This window comes from Falco peregrinus, chromosome 13, assembly GCF_023634155.1.
Source record: "Falco peregrinus isolate bFalPer1 chromosome 13, bFalPer1.pri, whole genome shotgun sequence".
Classification (NCBI taxonomy): Eukaryota; Metazoa; Chordata; class Aves; order Falconiformes; family Falconidae; genus Falco; species Falco peregrinus.
In genome coordinates, this window is record NC_073733.1 from 21,551,852 (window position 1) to 21,563,369 (window position 11,518).

The window sequence follows — 11,518 nt, forward strand, 5'->3', positions numbered from 1 at the left end:
TTTCCACTGTATCTGTAAGTCTCTCTGAAGGACAGAAAGTAACTAATAGTACATGGCAGGAGTGATTTTATATATATAGCTGTATGACTAGACATGCTACCAAAATGCAGAAAAAAAGAGTATTTAAAGACCAGGTGGAAGAATACACTTAATTATAAGCTGTTACTATAATTTCAGAATTGGTAGGTGGTAGTAAAGTTATTTTCAAAACTGCAACTCAAGCAACACCAACTTTTTCTGAACTCAGAAATTTTATAAACATAATGCATTATCAGTCTAACAAAGGAAATATTTCTGTACCGCAAGGTTCTTTAACAGCAGCAATATCCTATGAACAGTGGCATTATCACACATGTACGGTAACAAGCTTTCTTTACGGCAAAAATTCCCAAATAATATTGGGTGACCATGACTGCACACCACTATGTATCCGGTGAAATAACATAAGAAAAAAACCTCACAATTTTAGATAGCTGCCTTACTGGGACATCAGTTGCAATACAACAAAGATTACATAAAGTGACCAATTTTTTTCAATTTTCTAAGTATTTTTACCCAAAAATATGAAGTAAAATACATTAATATAGCATGTACACTCACGTGCTGTATTTTACCACTTCAAGTAAAGCCCCCAGATCTTCAGCATGCTTTAAAAAACAGGGAGCCCTGTCTTAGAGGGGTCTTACAACATGATTTCTAAAATTAGTGGTTATTTGCACAGCATCAACCAACCTGTGTATTTTCAAAGATGTTCACTCTCTACAATTTAAGCTAAGGTAATATCAGGAAGTCTGCGTATCCAGGGCCTCTGGAATCACTTTTTTAAAAAACACCAAACTGTAATATAACAAATTCTGAAAAATATAAACTGGACTGAGAAAATAATACTGATATAGACTGTCATTTTTAAGATCTTGCCTTGTGTTTCAAATACCGCAATAACAAACCACACTAAATTGGCAACTGCTATTGCTTAAATTGCTGTCTTATATGAAGTAAATTTCATGGTTTCAATCTATTTTTTAAACACATTTAGATAAGGGGGAAATAATCAACACAGCAGGGCATTGTAATCTCTGTCAAGTTCCAAAATATTAAGAATTCCTTAAAAAAGAGATCATGAAAGTATTCTATTGTCTAAGTAATATGGCTTCAATAACAGACTGCTAACCCTTCAGTGCTAAATTATCTGGTGACTTTTCCCAGTGATAGCTCTCAGGAACAAGAATGCTTACTTTATGTCAACGGCATATGAAAGTGTCTTTCAGATCTGACTCATCCACCAGAAACACTACATATTATTATCCCGTCACTTAAAAGTAACTGAAAAAACACAACAGAGAACCTTTATAAATATATGCTGAATCCTCCTGCATAAACAAGGTTTAAAGGAAAACTCAGCACACTTCCGATTTTAAACTTACCTTACTTTGCTGTTTTCAGGTGTGTGATGTCCAGATTCACCGTGGATTGCCAGCTCCCAATTCATATGATGCCTCAGCATGCACTAACGCTGGTGATATCACACCCACCATAGGAGCCCATAGGGATAACATGAGGGCAAGATAAGTCCTGTGGTTTTACAATTTTTCATATTTTTTAATGTCTGATATACTTATTTTATATCCCATAGGTTACAATATAGGAGTATTAATACTAAAATGTTTAGCAGATTATGTAACACTGTACTGTAATACACTAAAAAGGAGGTGGTGGTGGAACAGTACCTTACCCCTAAAGGCCAGCTCCAGTGTTGCTCTTTGGTGGGTATGAGGTCACCAGCATAGTGCATGCAGGGCCAACACACGGATCGGGAGCTGGCAATCCGCTGTGGGTCTGAATATCGCAAACCTGAAAAACAAAAAAGGGTATGCTTTAAGCTACACATGTGCTAACTCCTCCCTGGCAAAGTGGGATGTACTGTTCTTAATCTTCCCATCTCAGTACGAGACGGACTGGGTTCATGCTCACACCATATGCATTCATTTGCTATTAAATTTCCTCTTTAACCAGTCCCTTTTAAACAGGTATTCTGGAGATTCAGCACAAGGATCATGCATATCCCGTGGCATACATTGTGAACGTATAAAAAAAAAGATTTTAAAGCTTTACGGTTGTAAGGCTGATTTTAAAAAGCTGAAATCATCTCCACTGAGAGAGCAGACTGGTGATGATGTTCCAGTGAAAATTTCTAATCACAAAATCATACACAGCTAGTTTCCAGAACTATCAAAGACAAACCGATTATTTTCCAAATAGTATGTACGCAAAAATATAATTACAAATAGAATATAAAGTATCTACATGGGAATGTCACCTTAAAATGGTGAAAAATCACCTTTCAGTATATTTCAAGTGTTAATTTTCAACAAGAGTAAGGTAAGTTAAAATTCCACACAGCTCAGCTTCACACCCTAAAATGTAGTATTTTACAAGTTCCCCAAACGTGTTCCACAGAACAGCTGGTGGTATTCCCTAAGGGCGTTATCTGGCATTTAATGCCAAGTCCCTCCTTTTTAGATGTTAAATTTCAGTAAAAGACAGCTAAGTGTTTTGAGATTCTTTACAACTATCATTTTGATGTGGTTTATGTTATAAAAAAAGTTCAAGTCATGTATATACACCCTGAAAGAAATGTCATAAAATCAACTTTCTACAATATTTTCTGAACATTTGACAATATAAAAATATAGGTAAATAAAGAGGGGGTTAAACAGTTATCTATTCTACACAAAAGATTAATAAATGTAACAAATTCAAGGCTAATTTAAAAAGTTTAAAAAAAACTACCAAAAAATGAACAACTGTGTAAGACTGATTCATTTTTGCAGAGAAAAAAAATTAGTAAGATACTTCATTGGGTCAGGCTGGTGTACCCAGCACAATCCAGCCTTGAAACAGCAGAGGCAAGGGATCTCACCCCTATCGACAGTCTGGACATGGGGATCGAGTGTCCCCTCAGTCTGCAGATGACACCGAGTTGGGGGGGTGGGGCTGACCTGCAGGGGCCGGCAGCTACACCCGTCCCCTGCGCCCGGCACTGGGGGGGCCCCGCGAACGCGGGGTTCAGGGCTGGGCCCCCGCTACAGGACAGACCCTGAGGGGCTGCAGCGTGTCCAGGGACGGGCACGGAGCTGGGGAAGGGGCTGCGGCACCGGCTGGGGGGGCTGGGGGGGCTCAGCCTGGAGAAACGGGGCTCGGGGGGGCCCCATCGCTCTGCGGCTGCCTGAGGGGGCTGGAGCCGGGGGGTCGGTCTCTTCCCCCAGGGAACCAGCGACAGGACAAGAGGGAACGGCCCCAGGCTGTGCCAGGGGAGGGTCAGGGGGGATCTCAGGAGAAATTCCTTCGCGGAAAGGGTGGCCGGGCAGGGGGACAGGCTGCCCAGGGACCCGGTGCTGTCACCGTCCCCGGGGGGGCTCAAAACCCCCGCGGGCGCGGTGCTTGGGGACACGGCTCAGCGGTGGGCTTGGCAGCGCTGGGTTAGGGGCTGGGCTGGGTGGCCTTAAAGGTCTTTTCCAACCTGAACGAGTCTATAATTTTATGACTGCCTTAATTTATCTAAAACAGTAACTTAAAATAAAATTATAATTAATAATGTAGCTTCCAGCTGTGAATATTCAGACGTATCATGATTATACATATATAGAAATCTAACTGCTGAAAATTAGGTTTCACACTGGCTTCGAAACATTGCAAAAAGCCGTTGGTAGGCTTGAGAACACCTGACAAAAATATAAATGTATCAGACACAGTCGAGGTCATCAGGGAACTGTTACTTAAAAGTTTAAGATTCTCTGGTCTAAGTGCAGTGGTCATCATTATCAATCACACTTAGCTTAGAAGGAATTCCAAATTCCAAACGTGACTTTACTTACAATAAAAAGGTGCAGCTGGAAATACTGCAGTTACAGAATACAACTCACCATAAGTACTCTATCAGAAAGGAGGAATTTTTTCAGTGAAACAACTGACTGTAAAAATGGTGTTCCTTCATTTGCAAACACAGGGGATTTTTTCTGTTATAGGTCTAATTTGCTTTCAGATTGAGGGTTTTTTTTATTCTTTTGCCAAAAAAACCTTTTTGACTTCCACTGCTGACATATGGCATTAGTCATGATAGAATGATAAAAAAACCCGTTGCTGTCCATCCTATACTGAACAAAAAATAAATAACAAAAAAAAATATTTTGCATAAGGGACATAAATACTACAAAATATGAAATCATTATGATCACTAATCAGTCATGTCCTCTGTCTTGACATTTTTAATACAGGCAGCTTGCTGTGAACAGACTGACACTTCTGACACACTTGGCACTGCCATTTTTTTTTAGCATATTGTTTCTGACTAAATAAAATCTGGTTTGACCTACTCACATTTCAGTAACTAATTTGGAGAAGTCAAAACTTTAAAATGAACTATCATACATTTTACCAACTTTGTGTAACAATAAAAACTCTTTATCTTGAGCGTAACTGAACCACTGAAGAAACAGAATACACCTTAGGTCCTTCCAGCAGCTCTCACTCCGCAAGCAGTGTAGGGCCAGTCTCCTCAGAGTTGAATGTGGTGCGAGAACTGCAATGGGCAGCCGCCCAGTGTCAGAGCCCATCAGTTAATGCACACAACCCCTTAAGGTCAAGTTCAGCCCAGAACAGCGCAACATACAATAAAATGCCTACTGTAATTTTTAATACAACTAAACAAACAGTATTTTGTGGAAACTTAAGAGAAAACTTTACGAGTCAGCTATCTTAAAAAACTCCCTTCTTTGCTGGATTCTACTGCTTAAACCCAACACGTTATTTTGACACAAAACTACGTAACGTGGTTAAATACCTGTGTATTTAAAAAATAAAAAAAGAAAGTATGACACTCAAAATACACAGAATGTTTAACTTTCCAATGTGTTTTTCTAAATTTTCAGAAACATCTAGTTTCAGAAATACACACATACTCACTCAACAGCATATCACTCTTTCTTGCTGTATCAGCAATAATGGACTTTACATCAAGAAAATCCAAATCCAGACACCAAGAATTAACTGGGTAATAGACTATTACTTGAGCGTTCCAGTACAGAATGCAGCAAGAGTCCAGTTATAGTAACTTCTCCCCACCAGACCACTTCTACTTCAGATAATCTCCTGTTTGTATCTACCTTTGTTTAACTTACAAGATATCATTAAGTAGTCTTCAGATGTACTCTTGCCATCATCATCATCTTCTGTTTTTATAGTCACTGTGGAGCCAGGAACAGTACCAGCTGCTTGAATGACTGCTTCAGAATCTGAGTTCGTTACAAGAACTTCTTCTGAAACCATTGTAGGTGAGTTGGCTCCTGATACAGAGTCTTGCACCACGTGCTCCAAATGTCCATCAGGACCCGTAACAAGGTCAGCCACAAACACCTGATCGGGAACTCTAACGGTTTCTGTTATTAGATCAGAAGTCAAAACATGATCACTGGTATCTAAAGCTTCTTCAATAGCAACATCGGCTTCCAAAACAGAATCAGGAACAATTACGCCTTCTGTCACAACATCAGTTTCAGTGATGATGTCAGGTCCTTGGACAACTTCAGCTGCTAAGCCATGATCAAGAGTTATTCCATCATCGGTAACAACATCAGAAACTAGGACAGCTTCAGGGACTGATACAACAATATGGTCTCCATCAATATGAGCAGTGCCAGCCATTCCAGCCACTATGAAACAATTACGAATGAGGAGAAAAATGTTAAAATCATTGCATTAGCAATTGGTTTACCTAAGGCATGGAATAACTGTATAGAGCACTTAAACGCAGATATACAAATCTATTACTTTTCAACAATCCACATTTTGCCTTTCACTTGACAAGGACTATCCAAAACAGCCTGTATTCTTTAAAATAGGAAAACCAAAACATGACACTTCTTTAAGACGTAATGCAGAGTTTGCCCTTATTTGGGTTTTGCAATGCTGCTATGTTAAAACCTAGAGGCCAGTTTGCAATTTCATTTTTTTATAAATTTCAGTTAGAAAACATCTGATTACAGTTGCAATTTGAACCTTCACAGAATTCTTGCATGACACTGGAAGTGTGGTAACAATACATTAATTGCTGTTACGATAAAAGGACTCTCAGCCTTCAGACTACATGGGCCTTGACAAAAACAAATACTCGGTTGTATGCAGTATTTACAGTACGATTTCCAACAACTTGCCACATTGCAAGGAATGGCTAGGAGCAGAAATCTGTTTTCCACTAACAGACTTGACTGGCCAGTCACGTTTGCAGACTACTTTTCTATACATAAAAGAGAATGCACAGTGAATCATTTTAACACACACATAAATAGCAGTTTTAATCTTAATGAATACAACCAGAAAAAGGTTCTTATCAGAATGAAAAAAATAAATTATTCAGCATCATACTGCAAATGCAGTTATTTTGGTACACTCTGAGGGATATTAATTCATGTTAGAACAAAGACATGGTCATTTCCACTACCTGAGAAGGTCATCTCACCATAATGCAGAAATGGAGACCAACAAAGAAAAGAGCAGAGATTTCTTGCTGTCCTTTCTCTAAACCTTCAAAATTGGTGCGGTTAATTTAGCACTGCCACCAAAAGAAACGGTGCTTATTTAAGAAAAAGTATCCCTCCCCCCAACTCAACTTAGAAACAAGTTTTCTTGTATCAGTCCAGTCCAAGGACTAACGCTCTTGACAGAAGACTTCTAAGCACATGTGAACATGCAGGTTCAGCTAAATCTGTAACCTGCTGCCTACGTAACAGGTTGTTTTCAAAGACATTATTTCTCACCACATTTACTGACACAGCCTAAAGGAGAACTGGTGACAGTAATCAAGGTAAGCACACAAAAGCTCGGACGTTGTGTACATCCTGTACTGGATGTTATTTACATCTCCTGTGTGTTGGAGACGTAGCTACTAGTCAACATGAGTTCAAGCAGAAGCTCACATACCACAAAACCACTGAACTCCAGGTAACATTTTCTGTCTCATCTAGAGCCCTCTGGGCCACAGACTTAGTTGCTTTTTTTTTTTCCTCCAGAATTACTTCAGTATTTTGAAGTAAGTGATTAAGCAACAAAAGGATACACAGACATAATATATGCCACCTTAAAATCAGAATTTTCTCAAAAGCCATGCAAACAGCATTATCATATCAGTCATCTCTGCATCTTGGTATCATTTATAAACGTACAGCAAAAGCCTGAAAAACAGTCTTGATTTTATTCATTGTTTTTAATAGTTAAAATGTTTACCAAAATCCTGCATAATCATAGTGTGAGGCATTTTGGATTCTTGTGTTTGCAATCCAAGACTTCCACCACCTGGATCCATATTCAGCTAAGTTCATTCACAAATAGCTGCAATAAAAGCAAAATCAGAATTTATGTAAAACAGTGTTACTGTGTTGATTAGCTTTACTGGATTAATATGTCACACTGACAAACACAGAGCATTTATCCAAAACTTCAAGAAAAAAGCATGCAGTACTTCATACAATTCACTTTGCTTTATTCTTTTGGTTTTATATTTTTTGTCCCAAAATCCTGAAAATGTTTCCATCCATAAGTAGTCCTACGTTAATCAAAAGAATTACACAAGCAAGTGAAACCAGGTTACTGCCTGGCCTAGAACAGTTCTGTTTATATTCCATAGAATTTAATGGAAAAGTGCTTTCTAGCTACATTCAGCCTGCAGAGGTTCAGACTTCAACATTATTTCTAGGAGCGGTAAGCACAAGAAATGCCTAAATCTTCAATTTCCCCACTGCAAGCTGAACATTAAAATATTTTTGCCATTTTATGAGACTATGCCCACAGGGTAACAGCTCATTGACTGACAGTAGAAATCTCATCACCTGTAATACCAGCAGCAACAGCATCAAGCCATAGTAACCAAACAACAGAGCAAGCAACTGAGCCTAGTTACCAGTAACTTATTTTCTCGAAGCAGAAACTTTGTCAGGAAGGAAGTTAACTTTGCCTTAAAAGAAACTGTAGCTGTCTGTAGAAGCAAGAAATGCAAGTCAGCCGTCACACTGTGCACACGCTATTACTAACCGCATGCCTTACCATAATAACATACACGAGCAACTACACACTAAGAAGTCACTTTTGCTCTATCCCTGTCTGTATATACCCTTTAATTATCGGGACTGGTTATTATGGTTGTGTGGAGCTGCATCGAAGAAAGCTGAGAATTTCATCAGGAGTATCAATTTTTCAGATTCTTTCACGATTTTCTATCTATCAGCTATTTCAAAACTAATTTTAACACGTAAATTTGACTGAACATTATGTTTAATTACATGTACATTTTGAAAAAGCTGTGTAGTGCACTGAATTTACGAGAACAAAAGCGCCAAAGCAGATTTTGTCTTCCAGTGTCTGTGTATGAACCCCTATTTCATTAAAAGTCTGACAAAAGGCCTGGTAGAAAACATCATCAGCCCTTAGCTCGATTTGCACGCACAGTCCAGAACCACACGTCCATGCTTGCTGCACCTTCACTGTCAAGGAAGGAACTGAGCAGTGACTATTCCTTCTTTTACACTCCTGAAATCCTCAGGCAAAGAAAGCAGCAAGCAGTCCACGATGATGGCAATTTCAAGAAAAAGTCACTGATCCACCCCAAGGAGTTTTCAACTACCTGAGAACACAAAAGAACCAAAGAACTTGTATATCACCTAGTGTCACTATTACCCTTTCAACACTTTCTCCACGTATTATTTGCTCAAACCTACTTTTCTCAAACTGTCTTTAAAAAATCTTCACTACTAACTCTTGGGGACAATGACAACACAACATTCTTCTTGCAGAGCTGCAAGAATTCCCCAATGTAATTTCTCGAAGGTGCCGTAACAGAGCAGTTAGGTCCACAGACCAGCTGGTATCACAAAAAACCCAGTCAAACATGATCACTGACGAAAGCAGTCAAGGATTTAACTGGCCCAATTTCACCCATACAATCAAATTCCAGTGCAGTTTTAAGATTTAGCTCCAAAATCAAATTCTTTCACCATGTGAGAATTATAAAGCAGTTTCAGAACCTTAACGCGATGGTCTATCACTCCTAAATTACAGTCACAGCCACCTGAAATTTCACAGTAGCTAACGAATACTTGCTGTTACAAAATAAGATACAGCTCTAGACCATAAATAGCTAATTTAATATAGCAATTTCAGAATTAATGCAATACTCTAAAATTTCCTGACCACAGCCTCGACACTCAGGTAATCCTTCCTTCTTAATGTACATGGATATGAAAAATTACCTTAAATTGTATCAATCTGAGATTACAGGAAGGATATGCTAGGCTCTTCTTCCTTCTCAATAAGAAATTTGATTTATTATCAGGTTATATAATTAGATGCCCAAATATACTGTATTTTGGACTACACTGAAAATTCAATACAAAGGCAGGCTATGATCTTAATTTAAATTAAAAACTCTGCATGGAAAGTAAGTTCTCGCTAAAAGGAGTACTTTGACAGTAGCTAACAGGACTGTAAAAACTACTGAACTCACGGGTGCACGTAGTACTATGAATACCTTAAGCTTCCACTAAAAACAGATATGGATGATGACACATTAGCAGTAAACATGCTGAAGCTGCACCTCAGTTGATGCAGCTGGTATTCAACCACTACTTAAGTATACTCTTCTAAACCCTCAATGCAGACACAGGACTGAGTTGCACCAACTACACAATCACAGATTTATTTTATATATCTGCTTTCAGGTCTTAAAGGAATGCAGTGACAGCAGGAAAACCCCTTCCTGCTAACGCTGGAACAATTAACAACAGCTAAGGCCCACAATTCTCCTACAACTGGGTATTTTTGCTCCTAGGTTTCAGTAGTGCAGATGATTTAGTTCCATGCACTACATATGCATGCAAACCTTATTATTGGAAACAGCAAAAAATGTAGTAGTACAGTAATTAACTCTGGTTCTTCACAGCTTCCTTCTGTAGTACAATGTGTTATATACCCACGCAATCATAGCAGAAATAGTCCAATCCTATGTTTCAAAAAAAGCCAAAGAAATAAGGCAGAAAGTAACAATCCTGTATGCTACCATAACCCTACACTTATCCATACTTCTCTTGCCTCTATTAAGATCTCAAGTTTTTCCTCTGAATTCACCTTTTCTTCTGTGTATTCAGAAGCAACTACCATAAAAATGCTTTGTAAGCATCAGCCAACAAAATAATACCACTTTATGACATTCCATTAATATTTTCATTGATTTTTCTTTTAAATACAGCATGCTATCTTGCACCAGGAAGGAGTATGTTATCATCAGATCCCAAAATGTTGAATTTCATGAAACCTAAACTGAGACTCCCAGAGCAATGTCTGAAGGCTAAATTTTCAAAACATGTATGTGATACTGCTTTTCTTTTTTGAAAAATATAGTTCTTTTTCCAACTAGCTTCAGGAGAACGTTGATTTTAACCTATTTCAGTTCTTTATCCCAAAGCTCTTCCTTACAGAGGACTCAGCTGAGACCAGGCAATGAATTTTAGAGTGAAAAATCCCAACTACATGATGCATCTGCCTACAGGCAGGAACACAACTGTAAATTACTACTGTAAATGGTGTTTTTTAAAATCCAAGATAATGGTTGGCAGACTGGGACTACCTAAGACCACAGATTTATAACAGCAACACTCAATTGAAAAACTGGTAAAGGCCCAGGCCCTTATAAACACTGCTCTTAGTATACACGCTGATTTCTTAGCTTACTCTTCCCATAAAAGTATCATAAAATAACCATTAATACTTTAATTTCCTTTGAGAAAGCTTTCAGAAAACACTCTGAATTGAGAGATCTTCAGCAAAATATTTTGAGGAGGAAAAAAATGAAATGCCTCAGCACGTCTACCCTTCCCAGGAAAAAATATGGTCTTTCTTGTATCCGGAGGTACAATGAAGCTCCCAATCGATAAGCTGACTTCCAGGCATTGTTGCCATATTTAAAATTTTTATAACATTAGAAAATATTTCTAGAGAAAGCCCATTACAATTGAGTATTTCTTCATAAATAGGAACATATTTAATACATTTTGTTGTATCCTATAGCACGGTCCTGCAAATGCTAAGCATCTCTCCAGCTTACACATACAACTATTCCCCACATGTTCAGGTGATACACTTCCAAATAAAGCCTATTTGCTTTGTCAGCCCTTAAGCCCTCCTTCAAAATCGTGAATTTCTTCTGAATAATATTTCGGTCTTGTTTACATATAATGAAACACATCGGCGTACTTTGTCAGACATCCCAGGTATTTGTACGCTGCAAATGACATTTTGATTAAATCAAAAGGATCGAGCTCAGCTATAGAGCAACGTAACACAGTAAGTGAACTTGTAGGTAGTCGAAAAATCCAAACCAGATCTTTTCTGATTACCTCAACGTTCAAGTTCAAGAAGAACACAGAGAATTATCCTCCCCTGAAGATACCTGAGGATTTTGAGGCTCCCCCCCAGC

The 11,518-nt window shown here is 38.4% G+C and overlaps 1 protein-coding gene across 8 annotated transcripts in view; it reads right to left on the reverse strand.

Moving 5' to 3' along the window:
• ZNF711 (zinc finger protein 711) overlaps nucleotides 1-11,518 on the reverse strand; it is a 61,654-nt gene that overhangs the window by 27,095 nt on the left and 23,041 nt on the right. For all 8 annotated transcript variants that reach the window (XM_055817876.1, XM_055817881.1, XM_055817878.1 and 5 more), the window contains 2 exons: nucleotides 7,279-7,383; nucleotides 5,178-5,708 (listed from right to left, as the gene is read on the reverse strand). In XM_055817876.1, coding sequence (XP_055673851.1) covers nucleotides 5,178-5,708; nucleotides 7,279-7,357 — 610 coding nt within the window. In that variant the 5' untranslated portion in view covers nucleotides 7,358-7,383. The remainder of the gene's footprint in view (nucleotides 1-5,177; nucleotides 5,709-7,278; nucleotides 7,384-11,518) is intronic.